At 42.5% G+C, this 27,405-nt stretch overlaps 1 protein-coding gene across 4 annotated transcripts in view; it reads right to left on the bottom strand.

Moving 5' to 3' along the window:
* Nucleotides 1-10,531: 10,531 nt before the first annotated feature.
* GAREM1 (GRB2 associated regulator of MAPK1 subtype 1) overlaps nucleotides 10,532-27,405 on the bottom strand; it is a 127,296-nt gene continuing 110,422 nt past the window's right edge. For 3 of the 4 annotated variants that reach the window (XM_048840545.2, XM_048840549.2, XM_048840548.2), the window contains 3 exons: nucleotides 26,070-27,248; nucleotides 15,507-15,673; nucleotides 10,532-12,114 (listed from right to left, as the gene is read on the bottom strand). In XM_048840545.2, coding sequence (XP_048696502.2) covers nucleotides 11,202-12,114; nucleotides 15,507-15,673; nucleotides 26,070-27,248 — 2,259 coding nt within the window. In that variant the 3' untranslated portion in view covers nucleotides 10,532-11,201. The remainder of the gene's footprint in view (nucleotides 12,115-15,506; nucleotides 15,674-26,069; nucleotides 27,249-27,405) is intronic. The other variant, XM_048840546.2, reaches the window with a different exon arrangement.

Genomic DNA, 27,405 nt, shown 5'->3' with positions numbered 1-27,405 from the left:
TTCCCCACTTTTGGCATATCTTGTGTTTTTCAGTTGGAATTATTCTTTAGCACAGTGTTTCTCAACGACTGGCCCATGGACCGGCGCCGGTCCGTGGCAGTCTCCTTGCTGGTCCCTGAGATCTCCCTGACACAGTGTAGGAAGGCAGAAAGCTGGTCACTGGTATCGAAAAGGTTGAGAAACGCTGCTTGAGAACATTTGACGGTTGGACAGGTCTATCCCTTGTGTAACTCCACCAATTTCACTGGAAAAAACAGGTATGCATTTCACCATTATATACCAACACAACATTCCCTCTCTCCAGGTTTCATCTGTGTATGCGCACCCCCACACTTTGCCTCCATGGCAGGAAGCCCTGCCTACGTGGCTCCTTCTGAGGAGCAAAAGGGGTTTTAATTCCCCCTGGATCTTTGCTTTTGAAAGCCATACCTGCCTCCCTCTAATTCTAGCCAATCCCAAATGTTTACAGTTGAAGCCATGGAAATCCACCTCCTGTATTTCACTGCTATTAGCGAGCTGGATTTGGGGCCATTATGTTTTCCAGATACATCTTGTAATGAATGTTACCAGGCAGCAGCTCTGTGAGACCTCCATGACTACTGTTATGATGCAATTTCACAATGCTTGAATACGCTTTTTTGGTTTTTTTTTGTCGTCCTGGCATCAAAATTTATGCCAAAAAGGAATTTGGTGCAATGGCAGCATGTTTCTATAAGATGTGCGTAGCGGAGGAACTGATATTCCACCCACACCCACAAGTGGATGAAAAGAGAACAAGCAACCGAGGACAGATCATTGTTTTGTGTAAACTGAAGGTTTGCACCAGATACCGCTCCATGTTTTGCAGGATGTGTTTGTGATAGATATGGAAATTTCCTGCAATAGCCGGGACAAACCTTATTGAATGAAGTTAAACCTCATTAAACCTATGTGTCACTGTGGGCCAGGAATTGAATGTAATACCATGGAGGATGGGAACAACCACCGTCCAGGGATGAAGAACAGTGTGTGTGTGTGGGGGTAATTAGACAAATTTATTCAGGTTGTAACACCTCCGAAAAGTCACCACCACAGAAAAAAACCCTGTGGGGGTTTGAAAGACAGTTCATTAGCCAAAGCCCATGTTTGAGTTGGGGTGATCTCTGGTAAGCTTATTAGCATGCGTGTAGATTTTTACTGTTTTTAATATGTTTTCTCTATAATGCAGAGTGGTAATTTAGCTATGGGGAAATACACTGTTTATAGTCTCTGAGGAGAAAGCTAAGCAGGACTGCTTAGGCAGTCTGACTTGCTGGGAAATTCACAGGTAGGGAAATGTGTAGCCTGGAAATACCCTAGTCTGGATGGCGACCCCAAGAAATGCGACAGATGGGGAGTTTGAAGCCTACGAATCAGTGCCCTTGCTAGATCAGGGATGGGGAATGTAGCTGCAGTTACCCTGAATAGTGACAGTATTTATTCATGGTTCGTCACTAAAGATGGTTCTCAAAATTTTAACTGAATGTATTTGTCTAAAAGTATGGTAGAAGATCGAGAGCTCAGGAAAGTCCACGGGCAAAGAATAACTTGCTAGTTATAAATTCTTTCCTAGCCCTCAGTCTCCTGAAGATGTCAATATAGTGCAACTGCAAGGCTGCACAACGTATAGTATTTCTAGAATGGAGAACAGAGGGGCCTGATCAGTGTAACTGAGAAAAGTCATTTTCCATTGAAGTAGTGGAATTGCAACATTGGTTACACTTGATTTACACTGATATTAGTGAGGTGTCAAGTCACTCAATGAGGTTCCTAAACCTAAAATGCTAAACATTTTGTTCTCTACGTGTGACCATCCACTATTTCAACAAACTGCACACACATTTAAAATATCATGAAAATAGTATATGTAATATACAGTTTATATACTTACAATACACAATTGAAATTTGTTTACACACATTACAGGGATATTTATTTGCACCTGGTTTAAATTATCTGCCTTCAGCCTTTTACAGAGAAGCCTAAACCAGCACAGAAGTCCGCAAACCCCCCTCCCCCCCAACACTTTCATTTTATAACAGAAATGTGCTAAGCCAAAGGGTTTGGATTTTTGTGTTTGTTTTCAAATGTTACCTGTGACATTCTATACCATGGGGGAGTGCCCTGTAACCCCCGTATTCCTCATCTGTATATAATTGTGATATTGCACATAAAGCAGGCCATGTGAGGTATCAGGGGAGAGGTTATGATCAGCTGAAACCCACTGTTCTATCTAAACATGTATATCTTTAGTGCATATGAAGTTATGAAATTGTGTTGTATGGTTGCCACTAAAACATGCTGTAAGTTGGGGAATCAGGTTAGATATAAGCAGAGGGCTTGTCTACACTGGCACTTTACAGCGCTGTAAGTCTCTCACTCAGGGGTGTGAAAACACCCCCCCCCCCCGAGCGCAGCGCTGTAAAGCACCAGTATAGACAGTGCCCCAGCGCTCCCAGGGCTGGTAGCTATGCCCCTTGTGGCAGTGGGCTCTGCCACAACTACACAAGCCACGTTAAAGCGCTGCCGTGGCAGCACTTTAGCATTGCCAGTGTAGACTAGCCCCAAGATGTAGGGAAATAAGGAAAGGAACCAACGTCCAGCAAGGTGTCAAAACAATTAACAGCCACTGTCCAGCAATGACTCACCTCCATGAGGTCACACCAAGGGAATTGCTCAACCTTCCCTTGGCAATGCCCACCAGACATGCCTGGATTTGTATTCTCCAAATACTGAAGATATAAAACAGGGATATAAAAAAGGGACTGAGGATATAAAACAGAACACAACAGGCCCATGCTTCACCTTTCTCCTGCCCCCATCTATGCTGCATACAACAAAGACACTCAGAAGACCAAAGACTTCAACAGAGGAGGCTGGCTCAGGTTTCAAGGGTGAAACCTGTGTACTATGAACTGCAAGATCCTGTGGGATGAGAAAAACTGCTTAATCTAATGTTGCCCAGTCTAACAGGGTTGAGAGTTTAGATTGCATGCTTATATTTTATTTTATTTTGGTAACTAACTGACTTTTTGCCTATCACTGTAATCACTTAAAATCTATCTTTTGACAACAGCACCTGGAGGGGTCTGCTGCGGCTCACTAGCAAGGCATTGTGAGAGACAGCCCAGGCTGGAGAGAGTTAAGGGGTACAGTGGTCTCACAGTCCCAGTCTGCACCCCGGGGATCCCGTCACATTACCTTTTTTACTATACGACGCGCACTTAAATAGCTAAAACTAGAAGTTATTCCGGCTGCAGATAAAAATACGCAGAAGACTGCCAGAATCAAGAAGAATCATACTTGAGATTTTCAGTCTGGCCATTATGAACATAGATGGTCAAATATGAACAGTTCTTAGACTATTAGGAGTTAAAGACATCATCAAGGCCTCTGAACTGACTTATTACCTAGCTATCACACAATATTAGTGACAATACAGGCAAAAACCGGTGACCTCCTTGCAATTGTTATTCTTCGAGATGCAGTGCTGACGTGTATTTCATGTGGTGTGCGTGCCCTGCACGATGGAGCTGGAGAACTTTGCCTAGCAGTACCCGTAGGGGTGGCACTCACACCCTGTGGCCGTAGTCCCTCCTCCTATGCTGTATAAGGGTGGTGCTGCACATACCCCTCTCAGTTCCTCACACTGAATGTCCAAAGTACAGACTCCGATGCAGAGGGGACAGGGGGTGGGTTGGGGAATACACGTCAGCATCACAACTCAGAGAACAGGTACAGGTAAGTAACGGTCTGTTCTTTGAGTAGATGCAGCTGTGTATTCCCTGTGGGTGACTCGCACACAGTACTTGCGGGAAATGGTGCCTGGCGTCTATTTAAAGGAGGATTGCAGACCTGCCTTCCCATAATGGCAGAGTGGTTTGCAAATATATGCACAGAGGACCAAGTAGCCGCCCTACAAATATCCAATATAGACCTGAAGAAGAGCTCTGTAGAAGCTCGAAAGCTTTGTGTCTCTCACACCAGAAATTGGTCCAATAAAAGGTATTACCTCACCCACCTTGTCTCTCTAATATCCTGGGCCCAACACGGCTACAGCAACACTGCATGCAATATAGGAGTGTCATTTAGATATGCCATTGACGTCGCCTGAGGTCTCGTGGAATGAGCTCATATCCCTGGAGAAACCGTAGCCTGGGGTACGTCATATGCTGTTATGATACAGGAGTTATCCACATGGAGATTGTCTGTGGAGAGACCGCTTGACCCTTCATTCGGCCCACAGATGAAACAGACAGGCAAGGTGAGGAACAGAAAGGTTTAGTTCTACCCAGATAAAATGATAGACATCACCTGACATCCAATGTGTGAAGAAACTGCTCCTCTGGGGTTGCACGTGGCTTGGGGAAGGACACAGGCAGTTATAACTAACATTTAAACTAACCCTAAGGTACTACCTCATACCAGAAAAGTTCTCAGAAAACTGAGAGCAAAAGCGTGAGGTGAAGACACCACACAGGGCCTTGATTCTAGCCACTGGTGGTGAGAAGGAACTGAGGCGGTCAGGGTGGCACTATCCTTATACAGCCAGGGGAAGGGTACAGATGCAGGGTTTGAGCAGTGCCTCTATGGGTACTGCTAGGCAAAGTTATCTGGCTCCGGTGCGCTGGGCATGCATACACACATGCAATACACAGCTGCATCTAATCATCTAATCTATCTAATCACATTCCCCCCACCTCAGATTTCATTAGTACCCTCTAGTTTGCACTTCGAGCATTGCAAGCAATGCTACTCACACACAGGGTATGTCTACACAGCAATTACACACCTGCAGCTGGCCCAGGCTAACCAACTTGGGCTCGTGGGTCCATTTCATTGCTGTGTAGACTTCTGGACTCAGCTAGAGCTCAGGCTCTAGGACTCGGCGAGGTGGGAGGGTCCCAGAGCTCAGGCTCCAGACCAAGCCTGGAAGTCCACACAGCAATGAAACAGCCCAAGCCCGGTGAGCCAGCCATGTTTTTTTCTTTGCTGTGTAGACATACCCTCAAAGGCAAGTGACTGAGTGAGTTGGGTCTGTGGACAGGCTTTTTGTTCTTCACACACCTGCTAGCACCTGGATGCTAGTTCTTAGTTTCGTGTGCTCCCCTTCTTTAATGGTATAGTCAGTACTACTTCTAAGTATGCTCCTCCTATGGTCCCCAAAGAGGTCATATGCCTACCTCTGCTCCACACATGCTTGCCTTCAGCCACTACATCTTTCCCTCCAACACCCAGCTCACTGCCAGTGATAGATGCCTAAAATGTAAATAACTAGTGTTAACACATTTTAATTGGCAGAGAGTCAAGAAGTTGTCTCAAGAGGAAGCTGTGGCAGAAAACACTTCAAGTACTTAACAGATTTAAAATAAAGCTTTTTAAAATGTTGCATCCATTCATACAATGAGCTGTTAAACATATTGTCATGAAAATAAAATCAATTAAAGATGATAATTAAAATGGTGAGACTAACAAAATGCATACAAAATACAAAGTGCTGTAATCCATTGATTCTTAGCTGCGAAGACAGCTTTTAAAAAAGACATTTTCCTTCTTGTATTGGATGGATGGATCAAGTGTCTTCAGCCTCTACTTTTGTAGCACTAAACCATTAGTTTTAATATAGTAAAAGTAAAAAAAAGCTATTTGAATGCAAAGATACACAATGAACTGATTTTAGTAAGACTTTGGTTAGTCAGACAGGCAGTAATATATAAGTATTTAAAGAGAACCTGAGCTACCCCTAAATCCCCCCCCTCTGAAAAAAATAATTTTGTTACGGCCCCCTTACAAAAGTAGACAAGTCCCCTCTATTAGGACATGTCTATACAGCATGGCAAAGCACATTAGAGGGATGTGATCTGTTCAGTTCTCTAACTATCCATGTAGATCCTGTTGGCACAGACTAAAAGGTACCTAGTTCGTATTAACATAGAGGGGCAGGTAGAGTGGACTACAAGCCACAGAAAAGGATAAAAGAGGATTGAATTCAGGGTAGTGTTCTAGAATTTGCACTTTTAAAAGAAAGAAAATTACTAAAATATTAATTAAATAAGTATCATTGATCTGATTTTCACAAGCAAGGAAATCCAAAATCAGGGATAGAATTCTGTTGTAGGGAGGAGAAGGGGGTCTCTGATAAGGATGTGATTTTAGCACCCAATCCTGGAGGTGCTGGATCTCTGAACTGAACTCAAAAGATACAGTTAGCTTTAGAAGGGGAAAAACAAGCTATTTCAAATCCACAGCAAAGAGCATAAAACTTGAGAATGACAAGAGTAAAGTCTGGTATTCCATGTTGAATTTAAGAATTTGCTTGTATGCAAAACACTTGTCAAAGTGCTTCACTCAATAAAACACCCAAAAGCTCTAAATTTGTGAATGTATTTCAATGTGAATGTAATCCAGCTGTCAAGTTGTAAAAAATGCCTGGAAGCACAGAATAGTGTGTTTCAGATAAGGAAAACATGCTAAAATTATTCAATGTGATAAAGTTACATATTCATAGAGGAGCCCAGTCCTATGAAGGACTGAGCGCTCTCACCCCCCATTGACTTCAAAGGAGTTGGAGGGCACTCAGCACCTCCTAGGAAAGTGGTTCTCAAACTTTTATACTAGTGATCCCTTTCACATAGCAAGCCTCTGTTTGCAACCCCCCTTTTAAATTAGAAACACTTCTTTACATATTTAACACCATTATAAATGCTGGAGGCAAAGAGGGGTTTGGGGTGGAAGCTGCCAGCTCGCAACTCCCCATGTAATAACCTCATGACCTCCTGAGGGGTCCCGATCCCTAGTTTGAGAACCCCTGTCCTAGGACGTGCTCAGCACACCAGAAGATCTGCCCACGAGCGTTCAAATTCTAATCAGAGGTGGGAATTTTAACACCGCTTTGAATTTAAGTTAGTTATAAAATGCTGCACTTTTTTTAGATTTAAGCTCCTAAGGCCCAGATTTTAAAGCTATTTAGGCACTGCTGTGCTCAGCATTGCAACGCCTGATTTAGGAACCCAAATGGCATTTAGGTGTCTAAATCCCATTGGCAGTCAACAGAATTTAGACTAAGCCCTGGTCTTCACTACATGGTTAGGTTGATGTAAGGCAGATAATGTTGGCCTCCGTTTGTGTGCACACTACAGCCTTGCTCCTGCTGATGTAAGTGCCCTACTACATGAGCAAAACAACTCCATGTCCAGAAGAGGCATAGGGCTTATGTTGGCGTAGTAAGGGCGACGCAGTGTCCACATACACACTGCATGACTTACATGGGCTGTTAGCTGTCATTATTGTTAATTTCACGGCTCCATACTGGAGCCATAAAATAGATTAGTCCTCCCTGTTCCCACCTGGGCTGCCCACTTAGAGCTGGGCTGCTTCCAGGGTCCTGGCTCCACACTGGGAGCTTGGATGCACTAAGGCTCCTGGCTTCCCACTAACATAGGTCGACTTAAGTTTTTAGTGTAGACATGCCCTAAGTGCCTAAAATCCCTTCTGAAAATTAGTTGTTACAATGCTGAGTGCAGCAATGCCTAAAAAGCTTTAAAAATCTGGGCCCAAGTGACTTGGCGAAATCCCAATGCCCAACTACCGTTAAAAAGCCAGGCCCATCGGTCAAGCAGGCAGCTTTCTTAAGTTATTCAGGCCTGAAAAAGTCCCCCTTTGACAATTATTAGTATATAGAAATCTAATAAAGAAATGGAAAATTAAGCCCGTGAACTACTTTTTGGAAGGAGGTAGAGGAAATATTGCACACTAATGAACTATGCATAAAGATATCCAAGAAATCCCCAGGCAGACCAAGCCATTTCAAGGAGCACATTAGAAGTCTGACTGGCCTGCAATTGTGGGTCTCAGCTGGGACTTTGTACTTAGAACCTGCTTCTGCAAAAACGTTTATATTCCTCTGTTCTTAATGAGGGGGTGTGTCTCTCTACATGGCAACATAAGCCCAGGGTTCCAACTCAGGCTCAAGCCTAACTCCCCTTTTGTCTATGCACAAATTGCACCCACCCAGAGTTCAGATCCCACAGAGATGGATGGGCTGAGCCTGAGGCAAGACACCTCCACTGAACTCATGTTCTGGGACACTGCCAAAAGTATTGCACAATCCCACAGATCTACTTTATTTGTCCTCTGGACAATGAAGTTTGGTGGACAGTTAAGTTTTTCCCTACACTACACCACGAACAACGGGCTAGAGAGGCCACCTTTTTGGAGAGCGTTAGGAAGTCTGGGACATGGGGAGAGGGGGGGAGGTTTGGACCTGGGCCAGCATAATGCAGCGTAGATGCTAGAGTCCCAGGTTGGGACCCAGAGTTCAACAATTCTTAACCTGGGGTATAAATGAATGTAGATGCTCATTCCCTAGGTTACCAGACCCAGGGTCTGCTAGCTCGAGTTCTACTAACCCTGGGCTTACGTTGCAGTGTAGACATACTCCTGGTGGCCTGTTTCATTTTAAACTAGGCTGCTGTGGTATCGATGTATCAGAACCCGGCTTTCAAATTCCAGTATGCTGTCATCAACCAAAACAGACCAACTGGCAAGACAGAGACACAGCAATATGCATCCAACTGTACTCAAAGAAGCCCAGTTGCTGTGCGCTTTTTAATGTCCTGAAACCCATTTCAGATGCCTGAATGTTATCAAGACTGCAACACCTCAAACCTTTTCCAAGAGCAACAAGTGTAACAAACAAATACTTTTAAGTAAATGTAAAGTTTGAACCTTCCAATGTGGAATATGTCCATGTGATTTAGTTAGGGCTAACAAACAGTAATTACACCCTAGACAGCCCTAAGGACAGTCTAGGATTTAACTCTGAACAGTATTTGAGTTTATCCAATTTAGCCTTACTTGCACTGCAAAAATATAATCAGTAAATGTATATGTTGAATAAATATTTTAAAACCCCAATTAACAGAAGCAACAAAAAGCAGCTACGGAAAGTCATTGATTTGTTGTATCTATTTTCCATTTGTCAAATGTTACAATTATAAACTCTCTTTGGGACAGGGAATTTCTATTTATTTTTTTGTTAGATGAATGTTTAGCACCCATCAAAATAGGGCCTTTGTCCCCCACTGGGACTTCTGGATGCTACTGCAATACAAAGAATAAACCTGCCTTTTGCACTAAGGCATGATCTGAAATTTGTCCAGGTCACAGATAACATTTTGGTTGTTTGTAGGTATCCCCCTTTTTGTGCCTCAGAGTGGCTGAGAAGACGTATTAAATCAGTCTCTCAAATCTTTGTCTGCTCTCTGCCTAGTCTCAGTGCTTCCACTATTCTCCCACCAATGGCAAAAGTTAATTTTATGTGTGTCAAAAACATTCTCAGCCCCTGCTCGGGCCGCTATACTGCAGGGGAAGGAGCCAGAACAATGTTAAGGCACGCTAATGTCTCTGGGTCTGGCCAGGGGTGAATTCCCCTAGTGCAGGAATTGAGGAGGATAGCCATAGGCTGTCTTTGAGGATCTCCTTGCAAATCCTGGCATAAGACTGTGCCAAAGCAGGGTATAACAGGGCAGGCGGGTGTGGGCTATGCAGGGCAGAAGCAGCTCTGCTGCCCATAGGCAGAAAGTGACAGGCTGCTGAGGGCTGCCTAAGTTACTGGCCAGGTTCACTCTGGCCCCTCAAGCAGCCCAGAATTGGAAGGGCTGAAAATGTGGCTGTAAGTCATCTTATCCTCCCCAGATTCTCCTAGTTCTGTGCTGGGTCTTAGGGCTTGTCTTTACTATGGGCTAAATGGGTGCTGTTGCGATCGATGCAGGTACGTTGATTTAGTGGGTCTGGTGAAGACAGAATAAGTCAACGGGAGAGCACTCTCCTGTTGACTTTTTAATTAATCCAACTCAATTGGAGGTGGAGGCTATGTTGACAGGAGAGCGTCTCCCATTGACATAGTGTGGTATATACACCACATTAAGTTGATGTAAGCTATGTAACTGACACAATTTAACTAGCGTAACTTACATCGACTTACAGCATTAGTGTAGACAAGTCCTTAGAGAGACAGCACAGACTCTCACCCAGTGTATTTAATCCTCTCTCTACATTTCAGTGTCCGCACTGTTACAGGGAGTTAGTGTGTTTTTGTACCTCAGCAATGATTTAGTTCAAGGGGACTCTGTACAAGTGCAACTATCTGCCTGCATAGATCCTATTGCAGAGTCCGGGTGGGTTCATGGAGCTCATCAGAACAGTAAGATTAATTAAATTGGGTTTCTTTCTCCTAGTGATGGGGACATGGAATGGCTGAATTAACAAAAGGCTCAACTTGCTACATGCCACGTAGGGATCTGCCAAAGAAACATGTGAACTGATTTGGTGAAGAAGCTGCCTTTCCCATGAGAAATCAGCATGACCCGGTGGTCATACTACTAAGTGACTCATTCGATAACAAAGCACCTTTTGAAATCTATGGATCATGAACTCTTCATTGGTTTAGGGCAAGAACAGAAAGGTTCAGAGTAGCAAACATTTTTCCCCATGGTTAACCAGATAAGCAGGCTTTTTATTTTTAGGAACACTAAACTTTATTTATTTATTTCATATATAAGTGTTTTACTGAGAAGCAGTAACATGGCAAATTTATCTAGGTAGTCATGAAGATACTTTGGTAAAATTATCCTGCAAAATATACTGTTTTAGTGGCATTTCAAAGGATGTTTTAAAACTCGTTAAAAACTTCAGATACAATGTTAAAAATGATATTTTATAGGTTTGATCATATCCTTTATTAACAGTAGAAAAGGAAAAACTAAGTCATGGCATGTTGCCAATAATCTGAACAGAAATAACCTCAAAAGAAATGCATTTCTTGCTGTTAACACAAAACTGTAAACTGGAGTTGTGTGTGGTCTTTCATATTAACTGTTCAGTAATAAATACTATGTCTTGACAGACGACATGAGTAAAAATTAATTCCCTTAACGTCCAGTTTTTAGCAGCTGCTGAATGTTCGGTGATGCACAAGGCACACCTCTATGGGTTCTCCACATTTTTATTGACATATAAAAATCTGTTCACCACTCTAAAACTTTATCTGCATAGTAAGAATTTCTTCCACTATTATTTACAGAAAGGGCTTTTAGTGCAAAAACAGGAAACGACGTACTAGCCCCAGCATTTCTAGCACGTCTCTCACACAGTTTCATTAAACATCAGTCAGAATCACTGGACTACATCTTCGGCCGCCAACCATTAATGAACTGCAGTATTTTCTTAACCTGCAATTTGCTTAGCTTAAAGTCCTCAGAAAGGATCTCTTCTGTAAGCTGAACGAGTAAATTGCCATCAATCTTCTCTGTAACAAAGAATGATATGACATCTTCTGATAAACCAATAAACCTCAGAGATTTAGATACTTCCTCTATTGAGAGCCCAGAAAGGTCTGTAGGTGGTTGCCAGGGAGAGCCATCGCCACATGATCTTGGTGCTAACTGAAGGTGAAGGGGAGACGAAAAAGGGTAAGAAACAGAGAAAACGTTCTGCATGTCCTTTTTAACAGGATATTGATCTACTGAGAGGTCTGGCGAACCAGTCTGAGATTCTTCCTCTGCACCGTCTATTTTCAGAGGCAGAGGACAAGTGTCTAGAACTGGCTTCTCATCGTTGGATTTTGGTGCACGAGGAGGTAAGGCAGGGCACGAATGACTCTGCTTTGCACTGCTGACTGCCAGATTTTTCTCATCAGTGCATTCTAAAGAGTAGCTTGCTGACTTTGGACAACTGGAGATGGTGTTGCTGAACTCTGTTGTGGCCAACTGTGTGTACCCAGCAGGGAGTTCACACCCATCGAAGTCAAAAGTAAAAGAGGCTGGACAGTTTCTCTTTGGTGTGCCTGGAGTCTTCTGTCTTGGATAACTATAACTCCTGCTTGGATCCAGCAGAAAATCGCTCCTGTTTAAGCCTTCGGCAGCTCCAGAAAAATGGTTTGGCCAGGACAACCTAGAAGACAGAGCTTCAGCTGAAGGGCTTCCAAAAGGCATTTTGCTGTCAGGCTCTTTTGATTCGGTTTTCATCATGTTGCAAGGGTAGCAAGAAACAGGGGCACTCTCGGGCAGATTTGTTGTGTCACCTTCTGTGATGCTGCTTAAAAAAACGAGTAAAAAATAGTTAATATGAAGAATTGTTAGTGTTTAAGCAATGTTGATATTTAACCATATAAATCGGGAGATGGATATAGCAGAAAGTAAGAACCAAGCCAGAAGAGCTTTTAACATTTGAAAAAGCTTGCCTAAGTTTATTATTAACATTGTTAATCTTTGTGCGCATCTACACTTCTTGGCACTAGTCTGAATGAGAGATGCCCAAGTACCCAAGGATATCATTAGAAAGGCTGTTGGCCTGGTTCTTCCAGCTCAAGTGAAAGCAGGAAACAGCAGAAGACTCAAAAGAAACGACATACTTTTTCTCAAATATCATCCATTCTCCCTGAACCCCAATCTAGCTTCTTATACCAAGCACCATGGTATCGGAGTACTTCTACAACCTTACAGACATACATAGCATCTTCTACTACTGTATTTTATTACTAATACTAAATATTGCTATTTACTAATGGTCTCAATCAGAACAGAATTCCCACTGTACTGGGTAAATAATCCAAGCCTTGAAAGGTTTACAATCTAAACTTGCTACAGTACTCTGTCAGACAGGATCAGTGCTTAATTTACGCCAGGGCTTGCCAGTTCATAGCCCCAGCACCTCAGGGCTTGCCATGGCAGTTATGAAAGAAAACCAATTGCTTGAGTCCTGCCACCTAATTGCTTGAGCCCCAGCACCTCTTTCATTACAAATTAAGCACTGGACAGGATCCATGAAAGTCACTTATGTGAGAAGTACACGACCAACCACACTTACACAACATAATACAGATCAAGTAAAACAATAGCAATAATAAAAGTTTGCTACCATGTGTAACCCATTTAAATTTGCAAGCCAGTTAGCTATGAAGCCAACTGAGTCTTCCTTTCAAGTGCACTTTAAGAAGGATAGTCCTAATTAGTAAATCAAGCTCAGGAACAGATAATTTATATCCAAGAGTGCTGGAGGGATTTAAGAATTAAGGAGTAAAGTTGCTAACTAAACTATGTAATCTCCTATTAAAATCAGGTATATGACAGAACAGGAGAGTAGCAAATGTTTTAGCTATCTTTTTTTAAAAAAAGTGCTTGGGGGTAATCCTAGGAATGACAGACCAGTCAGCCTTCCTTCAGTAGTAGGGAAATTGGAGAAGTTATAATGAACAGAATTATTTACAAAATACCTACATGTACAGCAGAGACAAACAAGCACAGTGGTGGAAAGAGTCATTTGAATTTTTCATACACTTAACTAGGCTTGGAAGGACTGGGTTTTTAATTAGTAAATGTGAGTAAATGTCAATTTCACCATACACACACACATATGGAAAAATATTTCCATCAATAATAAGCATTTTTCTTTAACTATCCATCAATTTTGATACTTGAGAACTCAGAGGTTTATTTAAGGATATTTACTTTATATATTTTGACATGTAATGTTGACAATTTGTGTTTTGATGGTTATAAATAAGGCCCTACTTGAATTGTGGGTTGATCTTCAATCATGGCTGGGTTGTAGACAAGACATGGAAAATAGTGGAAAAATGATAATAGACCTTTATTAATAGCTGTAATTTGGGAAAGCCAAGAAAATTTAAGAAAAATTTGCTGGAACGATATAACATATGGACTATATGGATATATGGACTATAAGGTAGATAGAAAGCTGGCTAGATGGTTGGGCTCAACGGGTAGTGATCAACGGCTTGATGTCTAGTTGGCAGCCAGTATCAAGCAGAGTGCTCCAGGGGTCAGTCCCAGGGCTGGTTTTGTTCAACATCTTTATTAATGATCTGGATGATGGGATGAATTGCACCCTCAGCAAGTTCGCAGGTTACACTAACCTGGGGGGAGAGGTAGATATGATGGAGGGTAGAGATAGGGCCCAGAGCGACCTAGACAAATTAGAGGATTGGGCCAAAAGAAATCTGATGTGGTTCAACAAGGACAAGTGCAGAGTTCTGCACTTAGGACGGAAGAATCCCATGCACTGCTACAGACAAGGGACTGAGCGGCTAGGCAGCAGTTCTGCAGAAAAGGACCTGGAGATTACAGTGAATGAGAAGTTGGATATGAGTCAGCAGTGTGCCCTCGTTGCCAAGAAGGCCAACAGCATATTAGGCTGTATTAGTAGGAGAATTGCCAGTGAATCGAGGGAAGTGATTATTCCTCTCTATTTGGCACTGGTGAGGCCACACCTGGAGTACTGCGTCCAGTTTTCATCCCCCCACTACAGAAGGAATGTGGACAAATTGGAGAGAGTCCAGTGGAGGGCAACGAAAATGATTAAGGGGCTGGGGCTCATGACTTACGAGGAGAGGCTGAGGGAACTGGGGTTATTTAGTCTGCAGAAGAGAAGAGCGAAGGGGGATTTGATAGCAGCCTTCAACTACCTGAAGGGGGGTTCCAAAGAGGATGGAGCTTGGCTGTTCTCAGTGGTGGCAGATGACAGAACAAGAATCAGCGATCTCAAGTTGCAGTGGGGGAGGTCTAGGTTGGATATTAGGAAACACTATTTCACTAGGAGGGTGGTGAAGCACTGCAATGGGTTACCTAGGGAGGTGGTGGAATCTCCTTTCTTAGAGGTTTTTAAGGTCAGGCTTGACAAAGCCCTGGCTGGGATGATTTAGTTGACGTTGGTCCTGCTTTGAGCAGGGGGTTGGACGAGATGACCTCCTGAGGTCCCTTCCAACCCTGATATTTTATGATTCTAACTCTCATGTTATGCCTGCTAATTTTTTTGATAACCAGACATCACAGAACAGGACAGAGGACCATCCCCTGGTCTGAGTTAGCATGGTAATTCCAACACAAATTAGCTTCATAGCTTACGACCTGCACCTAAATACATTTATTTCAATACAAATGTTTAAGAGCAATGTACAAAATGTGGGTGATGACAAAAACGTTGCTATGATATTTAATAAGATTTTGCACAGAGTTACAGTTGTATATACAAGCTAACTTTACTATTTTCAGGTTCACATGTTTACCCCCTGGTGTTAACATTCTCTTCACCAGATTTTGTTTTAAATTAAGTGTTATATAGAATTGTATATGATTCCCCTTGAAATTTAGGACAGATTATCTTGTACCCTTCACACCTGGGGTAATATACATAACTATTAAGTAATAATTTTCATGTATTTTATAATAAATTAACAGTTTCTGCTTATGTGAGTTTTCTTTGCCTTGAGTATTTTAAAAAAGAGCTACTTCACTAACTTAACTCCTAACAGGAAGCAGTGACACCAACATGCATCATACGTTAACAGAAAACTTTTAAAACAACATTCATCAGACTAGTTTCAGAATAGTTAAAAATGTAAAAATTCATAGACAAATAGTATTTCCCTACAGAGGGAAATATTTGGATTTCATAGCTCAAATACATACATGTTGTGCAGTCCTGAAGAATAGTAAGACAGCGTAGGGCTAGGAGAACGAGTCTGTTGCCGTGCTGGTTTGATTGTGCGAGGAGGAATGGAAGGACTGGTGGACGAGGGCTTTGAACTTCGTGGTGGAACAGGTGGAGCATTGAGGAGCCTGCATTCCTCTCTTACCTATATTAGAAAAGAACATTTAGCAAATAGCTTGAGAACCCAAGTAACAACATTCTGCGCCAGATGGAACCTGTCAGTTCAGGTTTCTACCTTGGAAGGAAATAATAAAAAGGAAGGAGCAGAAAACGCTACTGGTAAACAATACTTTATTGCTAAATATATGTCTGTCTTAAGTACCCACTAGAGGAGACAAAAGTTTACAAGAAGTTTGCAACCAGAAGGTCTTAGTACTGGCAAAGTAAAGTTACTTTTGTTTTTATGTACTTTTATTTCACTAGTTTTACATCTGTTCATTCAAAAGAATGAAGACTGAAATTGTTTAAAGGAAACTTTAAGCGGTGTAGAAGGTTAGACTGATCATTTCAGGTACTGCAGGGGAATGAGTCATTTGAAAAAATCTAATGCAGTTTAGTTAGTTGTAGTGATCCCTCCTAAGACAGGAAGTGACAATATCTAAATAGGTTTTAATGCTTAATGACATAGTTTAGAATTAGTACTGAAAAAGCCACCACACCCTGAGCTAGTTCCCACCTTCTATCACTCAGATACACTTCTGCTATTGTATGCCACACGTACCATAGGATACATTTGATTAACACTTCAGAGCAGATGCATTAGCATTGCAGAAGTGAAACAGACAAGTTGGGATATCTGACACTTTATTCTGGTTGCCATTTTCACTTTTTGCTTGCATTCTTGCTCTACAGGGGTGAGCAAACTTTTTGGCCTTAGGGCCACATTGGGGTTGCAAAACAATATGGCCTGGCCCCCTCCCCCTATCCGCCCCCTCCTACTTCCTGCCCCGACTGCCCCCTTAAAATCCCTAACTCATCCAAACCCCCCTCCCCGGGACCCCCGTCCCTAACTGCCCCCCCAGGACCCCACTCCCTACCCAATCCCCCTGCTCCCTGTCTCCTGATCGCTCCCCCTCCGAACCTCCATCCCATCCAAATGCCCTCTGTCCCCTGACTGCTCCCCGAGACGTCCTGCCTCTTATCCAACCCTTCGCCCCCTCATCATGCACTTGGAGCGGCAGGACAGGCTTATTGGAAAGCCTGGGAGATGGGCGGGTGCAAGCCATGCTGCCCAAGCGGCAGTGTGACTGCAGGGTAGGGGGGACAGCAGAGGAGGGGCTGGGAGCTCAGGAGCCTGGCAGGATGGTCCCACAGGCCACATTGTAGTTTGCCCACCTTTGCTCTAGTGGTTTTGATGGAAAATATGTGTAAGTTTTTTGTGCCAGCCAGCAGAGGGCGCATTGTAACTAGTCCTGCCTTCCCTGCCATCCTTAACCCCAAAGTACAAACACCTTCATATACGCTGACCTACAATTTAGGAAGTCTATTGCTACTTCTAATACCAGATCTGCCTTAGAAGCTCAGGGGAATTGACAAGGCAACTGAACTTAATACACCCTTGCTCTCAGTCTTCATTCATTCTGCTGAAAGAAGGTTTAGGTTTATTATAAGAATGCACATCTTTACAGGTATATTATAGGTTAGGTCTGACAGCAAGTTCTTGATTTTAGCTCTACTGAAGTACAGATGTACTTTAGAAGCCAAGTACTGAAAGAATTAGCGTAACCCCTAAAAGTGACCCATTACACTACATTTAAATGAGTGAATGGCCTTAATTATTTTTCCTTCTATTTGTGGTGTAAAGTAAAAATGGACTCAAGCCTCCAAGCTCAAAAAGAGAGTTAGATATACTCCAGTGTTTGCGGGGAGGAGGCGGGGGAGGGAGGGGGGGAGAGAGAGAGAGAAATTCAGCGAGCAAGAGCACCAGCAACATATGCAACATGAATGGGTTGAAGTATGAGGGCAAAGGAGCCTGATAAAATACAAACTCATTCTGTTAGGTTGGATTCTGAGCAAAAGAAATATCTCCATCTCCCACCAGGTTCCCAGCTGACACTTACATCACAGCTACGCTCAATGCAGTGGCCCAACTGTCATAATCAGAAAAGTTTTCATAATTCTTGACTATTGATGCATTATTGTAATTATTCTTCCTTTGTCAAAGTTTCGGTTTGGGTCCATATCTAGTTAGAAGAACCCAGAGGAACTTTCCTCATAGAATGGACCAACAGGTTAAGGACTCAAAGACTTTTGAAGGAGAATAATTTTACTCACATGATCAGTCACACTGAATAAGTTTATTCAGAGTAAAAGTTACTCATACATATTTGTAATGACCCCCACCACAGGTAAAATCAGGCCCTTCATATACTACGTCCAGCCTGTTAAATATGTAACGGAGCAAAGAAAATTGTCATTTTAGGTGGTCATTGTATTTTTAAGTTTAAGAACACTGCAGAACTAACAGCTTGGCAACACTGCAACATGCAATTAGTGTTTAAAGTGATTGAATTTATTTTAAAAAATAAATGTGGAAACGTTTGCAGTTTACTTCAATGCTTCCCGAAATGCAATAACCTGTTTAATACTTACATTAAAAAGGAAATCAGGGACTGGGAAATTTCAGTCCATTTCTTTCTCAAATCAGAGCAAGTTAAAATGACAGGAAATGCCCAACAGCACAAAATGCTTAAATAAATCTGGCTCTAAGGGCTCTTATTTGCTCTCTTGCTAAAAAACTGGAATCAATTTTACTTATGTTTGTTATTGAATTCAGGCACAAAATTCTTGAACCATTTTAGTGCTGTGCCCCCGAAGAATGCCTAGGGACTTAAAAAAACTAAGTCAGACTAAGCAAAGTTAATATGGCGTGCTCTGCAACATGCCCTTCGGGTCAGAGAGAGACCATTCAGTGCATGCAGCTCATTGTATGCATGGAGCAGTCAAAGAATTATGAAATTATTTTTTTTACTTAAAAGAGTAAGAGATATTGGCACAATTAATTACACTTACTACCTATCACCTTTGTCATGCTATGTTTAACTCAGGATAAGGCCATAGACAATAGTAGTTTGCAGTCTCAATTTGTTCACATCACAAGACCACCATAAAACTGTCAGGCTCAGCTACCAAGAAACCCAGCACAGTTATAGGGACTGAAAGTTACAGGTTAGACTGATCAGAGCTTGGGGGAAAACTGGCAGGGAGTTGACTCTCACTAGGTCTGGCTTAAATGTCATGAGTATTAAAATGGACTAAATGGAGGGGAGGCAATCCTAGACAGAGTGGATACCTCGACCAGAATTATGGCATTGGCTTCAACCATCAAGAGGGTCTTATGTCTAGAGAACTCAGGCATTGCATCCAATGTGCAACAGACCTTTGAGGATTTACCATTTGATGGGTAGGTTTTGTTTTCAGAAAAGAAGGAGGAAACCATGCAATTGTTTAAAGACTCCAGAACGACTTTGCGTGCTTTGGGAGTATATATTTCAGCTGTGAGAAGACGCCCCTATAAGTGGTCAGCAGCCACAACAATACCGCTTGCAGTGCTTTTTCAGGGAGTCCTCCCTTCCAATGACAGGTTTCAGAGTAGCAGCCGTGTTAGTCTGTATTCGCAAAAAGAAAAGGAGTACTTGTGGCACCTTAGAGACTAACAAATTTATTTGAGCATAAGCTTTCATGAGCTACAGCTCACTTCATCGGATGAGGCAGAGCGTCTGTTCCAGAAAGAGCCACATATCTCAAAGGAAGAGGTCCTCTGGTTCTGGGTTTAGCAAGCTCCCCCCAAGAGTGTAGCAAGCACCCATTTTGACTCACATCCAGGACAGTGATCTAGTGGTAACTTCTCCTTCCCCATCCCCCTTGTTTAGGGACCAGCAGGCTGCTTTTGCAGTGTTTGGGACTCGATTACAGTAGAAAACAGTTCCTCTCCAAACCCCCACCCCACCCCACCCCCCAACCCTGTCCCTCTTCAAGGGCCCCTCTCACAAGATACTGCTCCTTGAGCAGGTTCAGTCTCTACTGTTGCTGGGGGCTGTAGAGGAAGTCCCCTGTAGCACTGGGGAGAGGGGTTCTTACTCCCAGTATTTCCTGGTTCCCGAATGCAAGGGAGGGATGACACCTATCCTCGACTTCTGCAATCTCAACAAATACATCAAATATGTGAGATTTTGTATCCTGGCAACTATCCTCACCACCTTCAACCACAATGACTGGGGCGCTGCCTTGGACCTTCATTTAGGATGCTTCTTTTCATGTAGTAATTCTCTCACCCCACAGGAGGTTTCTCCAGTTTGTTGTAGGCGGACCAGCACTACCAACACACCTTTGGCCCCTCCCCAAATCAAAGAACCGAGTTCACTGGGCTCTGATAGAATCTACAAATTCAAGTGCGTTTCTGACAACTGAACGATTCAGGAGACTTGCCGTGTATCTCTGGAACGGCAGTCCCCACACTCAAGCACAGACCGGGTGTGCCTGTGGTTGTTAGGTCATATGGCTGCATGCACACAGGTAATCCAATACACTAGGCTGCACCTTTGTCCTCTTCAAACGTGGCTGAAGTTCCTTTATCATCTGCACTGTCATCTCCTGGACAGACTGGTCTTCCTCTGCCAATCCTGAATTCCTTACAGGGCTGGATGGTTCAGGACAATGTGTGCCAGGGCAATCCCTCTGCTCAGTCTCCACCGACCAGAACTATTGTCACTGATGTCTCCTTAATAGGTTGGGCAGTACATCTGGAGTCACAGAAGGTTGAAGGCCTGTAGTCAGAACAGGAAGCTTCTCTACCGATGAGTGTCCTGGAGCTTCGTGCCATCTACAATGCTTTTCAGACTGTTCAAGATCACATCAAGGCCTTAGCAGTTCTCATACTCACCAACAATATCACCACAATGTATTATGTGAACAGGCAGGGGAAGCATACTCCATCATGCTTTGTCAGGAGGCAATCAGGTTCTGGCAGTTTTGCATCAGGGGAACCTTTCCCCCACAGCTGATCACTTGCAAGGGATCTACAATCACCTGTTGGATCACCTTGCCAGGAATTTCTCCTTTCTGCCCAGCGTCCTGTGGTTCATCTTTGCAGTTTGGGGCATCCCGACAATCAACCTGTTTGCCATGAGCAAAAACAAGAAATGCCAACTGTTGCGAGTCTCAGTCTAGCCTCCCTGGCCAACGCTTTTCACTTGAGCTGGGAAACAGCACTCTTGTATGCCTTTTCTCCTATGCCAATCATGGACTGTGTCATGCTTATTGCTCCAACATGGCTGAGAGAATGTTGGTTTTCTGACCTCCTCACACTACTGATCCAGCCTCCCATATTCCTACCCCGACCTCCTGACTAGCACCATGGTCAGGTTTTGTACCCAACAGCCCTGCATCTCACAGGGTGGATGCTGCATGGTTAGATGAGGACGACGACGAATGATGTTCAGAGGCAATCTGGCAAGTCTTGCTTAACAGTAGGAGGCCCTATTTGGCCAAGTGGAAGCAGTTCACAGTATGGTCGTTAGCTGGGAGAGTGCAACCAACACGGGCTTGTATCCAGAACATCTTGGAGTATCTGATACACCTTCAATCTTCTGGCCTCATGCTGAGTTCATTGAGAGTCTACCTGGCAGCAATTTTGGCATTTCGTCTACCTATCCATGGGAAGTGAGTGCTTTCAAATCCCATGGGAGTGAGGTTCTTGAAAGGAGTCATTCATCTCCACTCATCAGTTACAGAGCTGGTTACTTTGTGGGACCTTAAAACTGTTTTAGCAGCTCTTATCGGACCTGTGTTCAAGTCTTTGGTAACTTCTTCTTTCTCCCTTCTATGTCAGCAAATGGCCTTCCTTGGGGCGCTAATACCTACCAGGAGAGTGTGCGAGTTGCAGGCTTTGATGGCAGAGCCTCCTTACCCGTGATTTTCCAAAGATAAAGTGACCCTGCGGCTGCACCCTACATTTTTATCTAAGGTAGTTTCCCAGTTTCCTTTGAACCACGTTATATATTTACCGGTGTTCTCCCTTAAGGTGCATTCAACCCCAGAGGAGCACCATCTCCACATTTTGGAAGTCAGGCGATGTCTAGCATTTTATCTGGACAGAACTAAACCTTTCTGTTCTTCACTGCATCTGTTTGTTTTATATGAGGACCAAATGAAAGGTCAAGCAGAGTCAATCTCCAGGTGGAATAACTTCCTGTATCATGATAGCATATGAAGTAGTCCACAAGCGGTACAAGCTCATTCCAAAAGAGATCAGGCGACGTCAATGGCATATCTAAATGACACTCCTATATTGGACATTTGCAGGCAAGCCAGTTGATCCGTTGAGCATACTTCTGCAAACCATTGTGTCATTATGGCTGTGTCCAGATCAGATGCAAACTTTGGGAAGGCAACACTGCAGTCCTTCTTAAAATAGACACCTCCTGCAAGTACTGCTTGCAAGTCACCTACATAAAATACACAGCTGTATCTACTCAAAGAAGAAAAAACGGTTAGCCACCTGTAACTGCTGCTCTTCAAGACATGGTGCAGACGTGTATTCCATGACCCACCCGCCATCCCCTCTGCATCAGAGTCTGAGCTTCTAACATTTGATGCGAAGGAACTGAGGAAGTCAGAACAGCAGCACCTTTACATGACCAAGGAAGGGGCTAAGGCCTCAGGGCGTCAGCGTGGTTGCCCCATGGGAATTGCTAGGCAAAGTTCTCTGGCTCCGGTGCCTCGGGCATACGTCTGCATCATATCTAGAAGAATAACAGTTAGAGGTAGGTAACCGTTTTTTATTCTTTCATTTCGAAAAATGGATGATCTTTTAGCTATTGGTCAACAGACCTGGTCAAATTAGCTCGTTGCATATGTTTGCTTTGCCAGGGTTAGACAAAATAGCTTGTTTAAAATCAGTTCTTGAAGAGGGAACCCCATACTTCACTATTTCAGATCCTCCACCCTCTACACTCCAGGCCCCATGCTGTAGACATTTTGGAGTTCACTGTTGATTCCTGAATAAGGATGCTTTTATTATGTTATTAACCAATTGTAGTTGATAAAGTAATAATACTTGGTCATTTTCTGTGAGATATATTATATAGTTATAGATAGTAAATGAAACAATGAATTCACACTACTGTGGCTCTTTTGGGTAATGGTGATTGCTAATTTGGCTCCTGAACCACTGAAGTCTAATTATCACTGCACTAGTTAATGCTTCTCTCCTGTCTGGTGATTTACAGAGGATGACAATGCAAACACTTAAATATTACCTTTTAACATTGAAATTAGAAGCGAGATTAATGCATGCAGCAACTTACAAGCACTCCATAAAGTCTAAACACATTCTTTAATTCTAATACTTATTTTCACAATACTAACACACGTGTGAACAAGACTAGTTCCAGCTATGTATGTGTCATTGTTAATCATAGAATATCAGGATTGGAAGGGACCTTTGGAGGTCATCTAGTCCAACCCCCTGCTCAAAGCAGGACCAGTCCCCAATTTTTGCCCCAGATCCCTCAATGGCCCCCTCAAGGATTGAACTCACAACCCTGGGTTTACCAGGCCAATGCTCAAACCACTGTTCAGTTGAGACCTAGGGCCTTGGCATGAGAAGGCACCTGGTCTGCCAGAGTCACAGACTACAGCCATTGTAACCATGTGGGGTAAAATTTTCAGAAGCACCTAAGTGACACATTTCAGAGTAGCAGCTGTGTTAGTCTGTATCCACAAAAAGAACAGGAATACTTGTGGCACCTTAGAGACTAACAAATTTATTTGCATCCGATGAAGTGAGCTGTAGCTCACGAAAGCTTATGCTCAAATAATTTGGTAGTCTCTCAGGTGCCGCAAGTACTCCTTTTCTTTTTCTAAGTGACACAGGAGCTTCTGAAAAATTTAACCATGATACAGAATACATCTAGCCTACAGTTTTAAAAGTAGAAAAAATTCATGGCTAAAAATCAAATAAACAGTGGTCTCCACTTAATACCTCAGCTTTTCCTAAATATATTTTTTCAGTGTTTTTTGTTTATATGAACTTGACTCTTCCAATATACCCCATGCTGCACATGCTTAAAAAAATAAACACACCAGAGAATCCACCCAGCATTAAGTCTTTTACGACTGACTTGACTTCCTATTTATTTTCCACTATTAAAATTTTTTTAATACAGTGTTTACATAATATATTATATTGTTTTCACAAAGGATTAAAATCTTCTGATAATCTTGTAGATGAGGAAAAAAAGGTCAAACTTCTAAAATAGTTGTGTCCCAAAAACCAATTTGTTTTCCTTTTTAATGTACATTTTAAATTTTTTGTATGCAGAAGTACAAGCATTAACCAAGTTTGATAGAGACATACTATGAAATATCATATTAAGGGAGTGATGACAAAACCATATGTTCACTAGCAGCTATTGAGCTCTACTTGCTCTATAAATACTTCACATGGAAACCGAACAAACATCTTTTCAACCCTAGCCCATTGATGAAGTCAGTAGGTGGCTGATGTTCTTTCTAGACCTGTTCCAGGAAGGCACAAAACTGATTCCGATTTATTATCTGATGTATGGAAACAACCAACCCTGTCTAAAAATGTATATTAATAACTCTGGCAGAAATTGGTTCCATTTCATGGCAAGAAATATACTAAAATGGCTGAAGTTGCTCAGCCAAATATTACACACGCCTTGATAAGTAACACACGCCACCAAGACTTTCAAGAGGACTTTAAAAGGCAACGTTCATGGAAATATCTATTCACCAAACTCAGTCATACTAATCCAGAGCAATATTGAATTAAGGTTTCTGAATTTCATATGCTTTTATTTAGCACTATAAACTACCAAGTTGAGAGTAACTGTATGCTGTTTAATAAGAAAGTGAAGTCCCAATCTACCCTGCCTCCCATGGACCTCTGTTCTTTCCAGGAAGCTCATTTGTCTTTCATTTGGAATGCAGCTGAAGTTAACATGGCCACTTGTTTTGACAATAGACATAGCATTGTCAAAACATTGTAATTGTGCATCTCCAACTGTTTGTCAACGCAGCTCTTGGAGTTATGTTTTTGGGTTACATAATGCTGCAGTTCCAGCTTGTGGAATGGGTACTGATTTTCAGGAGGGCCTCATACTGGGTCTCCAGTTCTGTATGTGTACTTCTCTAGCACTGTCATTGCTCCCACAGTTGATAATGTATCACCGCTAGGTGAAAGTGGATAAGTATATTTGCAGGTGTAGATACACAAAGAGTTAATAATAGTTGGGAGGGGGTTGAGAGGGAGAGGGTTGGGTTCTTTGTGTTTTTATGAAGGTGTTTAGACTCCAAAACATTTTCTTCATTAGTTAAACTTGAAAAAAAGGTCAGAAATCACCCAGGATAGGTTTAAGGCATTCAAACTTTGTCATAATTCCTAATCAGAGCCTTTTGGCTAAGAGTTTTTGATTTTAAAAATGTTTAAGAAAGTCTCAGTAACAGCAACCCATGTAAGGTTATAATCTCCACCCAAGCCTATTTAAGGAGATTGGGGGAGCCCCTAAATGTGAGGCCCAGAGGCAGAGGTATCTTTAAACAAATTTCAGGGTAGTATTAGGAGGGGGAATAACTACTACAGAGTTTGTATTATGAACCCTGGCAGAGGAAAGCCAAGCTGTGTAAAAAAGTAATCATAAAGGCTTATGAACTAAGAACTCTGCAGGGTTCCAACTTTAAATGTAAGCTCCTTTTAATAGTCAACACTTTCTCCCTAAAAAATCCAGCATTAGCTCAAGGCACCTGTTTTCACTAAGACCAATCTATTACTGAAAAATTTGGAATTTCTAGGCCAGCTGTTTTAGAAATGTGACTTTTGATCAAACCAAGTTAGGAAAAATGTCTCAAAAGCAAAGGACTCCTTGACTTTTGAACTCTTCTATCTCACAAATAACTTTTCCTGTTTGCCTAAGACTTTCGTAAGGGGGAAAGGGGGAATTTACCCAGGGTTAAGATTGGTTTTGGTTTGGTAGAGGCTGAGATTGAGGAGGATGGTTTAAATATACTCCAAAATACAGCCAGGGTTATAATGGAAGAGAAAGGAATCTATGATCATTTTCAAATTTAAGTGAATTGTGCACTGTGACAAACTTAACTCAAGATACACATTGAAAATACTGAAGTATCACTGTGCAGCAATCTCTGTGGCTGAATCGAGGATGACGTGAAGGGATTCTGAATGTGTTCACATCCAACATACTTCAACCACAAAAAGCTTGAGCAAAATGTGAGGCATTGAAGGGGAGGTATAATTGGAAAAGTCAAGGGATCATTTAGCATCTGCGAATCCTTATTTGTAAAAGCAGTAACCACGGCAATATACATCCAAAAGTATAGGGTTTAAATGTTCGTTGTTAATTTGTTTTAAAATCAATCCTATATTATAATTTTCACATGGCAAGGATTAGATTTCAATATACCTTTCTCCCTTCCCCACCTCAAGACTGGGTCTTGCCCTAATGATTCCCCAAGCATATGCTCAGTTAAAAATAAATAAATAAACACTGACTTACAGCTTCTGATTTGGGAGGCACCGGAGGTGGAGGTAGGGGAACATCTGAAGATTTTGTTGCTGCTGCTAGAGTTCCAGGTATAGGAAGAGGTGCAGTGCCACCCTTTGACCGGAAAGAACTTCTGTAATTATCACATTTGTTTTTTTCACTTAGTGAGCGAGTAAGAGGCTGATCGTTAGGCTTCCCAGATTCTTGGTCCAGCCACAGTTCTTCATAAGGGAGATCTGGTTTTGCAGGTAGAAACATTGATTCTTCACTAACTTCAGGAAAAAGGTAGTCACTGCTACTATCACCAGAGTCCTGGTATTGAAGAGCATCATGAGAAAACAGGGCCCACTCGCTACACAAATCTCTGCACCCATGAAGGTTCACTTCACTATTTCCATGCAAGTTGTTTCCATAAACACAAACTGAGAGCCGGTGAAAGGACTGTGTTAGTTCATCCCGGGCATAGCTGAGAGAATTGGGCACATGATTGTGCCCAGTGCATCGACTTTTCTTAGGGCTCTTACAATCTTCATTCCAGTCAGTTTTCACATCTCGCACTGCACGGGAATATTCATCTATGTCAAACTGTTCCTGGCAGATATTAAACCAGTGCTGGACCAAGGTTTCATGCCACAGCTCCCCCTTCACAAGACTCTCTGGGAGGCTAAACTTTGGAAGAATCAAGTGCAAGGGAAAATGCATTGGAATAACTTTGTTACCACGCAGCACACAACAAACCACAACAGTCTTGGTTTGAATGTTGACAAACTTGTATCTATGCCCCTCACGGATAAAATGCAAGTCATAAGGGTTTCTTGGTGTGGGGCTTGGCACAGTTACATTAACAGGCAACCTTGTTTTTTCTACTATATTGCGAATTGTGTGCTCGCCTTCTTGCATCTGTAGCTCGAGTGGACTGCGGGTGCTAAATCTGCCCTTGCACTGGAAAGGAAGGCTAATGCTTTCATTGGTCCTATGGTTCATGCAGATGAGACACGGCATTTTGCCTCTGCCTAGCTTGCTGATGGAATTAAGTTTCCCAATTTTCTTGAAGATGGTGTTGAGTCGTGACTTTTCCTTGGACGTTTTTGCATAAAGGATTTCCGCTTGTCCCATTAAAGTGAGCTCATCCCCAGTGCTGAGGGTGATATTATAAACCTCTGTGTCTTCATTGCATTCACCCGAAGCCACCTGCAATATAAATATAAACAAATAAAAATATTTCTCCCTGCACAGTGAAGATAGCACCTGAATTCATACCAAGTCTATTTAGGTGGGATTGGATAGTAGGATAGGAAATTACATCTCGAAAGAAACTATAAATTATTTTTGTTTTAATAACTTTAAT

Source organism: Caretta caretta, chromosome 2 (genome assembly GCF_965140235.1).
Source record: "Caretta caretta isolate rCarCar2 chromosome 2, rCarCar1.hap1, whole genome shotgun sequence".
Classification (NCBI taxonomy): Eukaryota; Metazoa; Chordata; order Testudines; family Cheloniidae; genus Caretta; species Caretta caretta.
The sequence above is the reverse complement of the archived record's forward strand: the minus strand, read 5'-3'. Positions and strand labels throughout refer to the sequence as shown.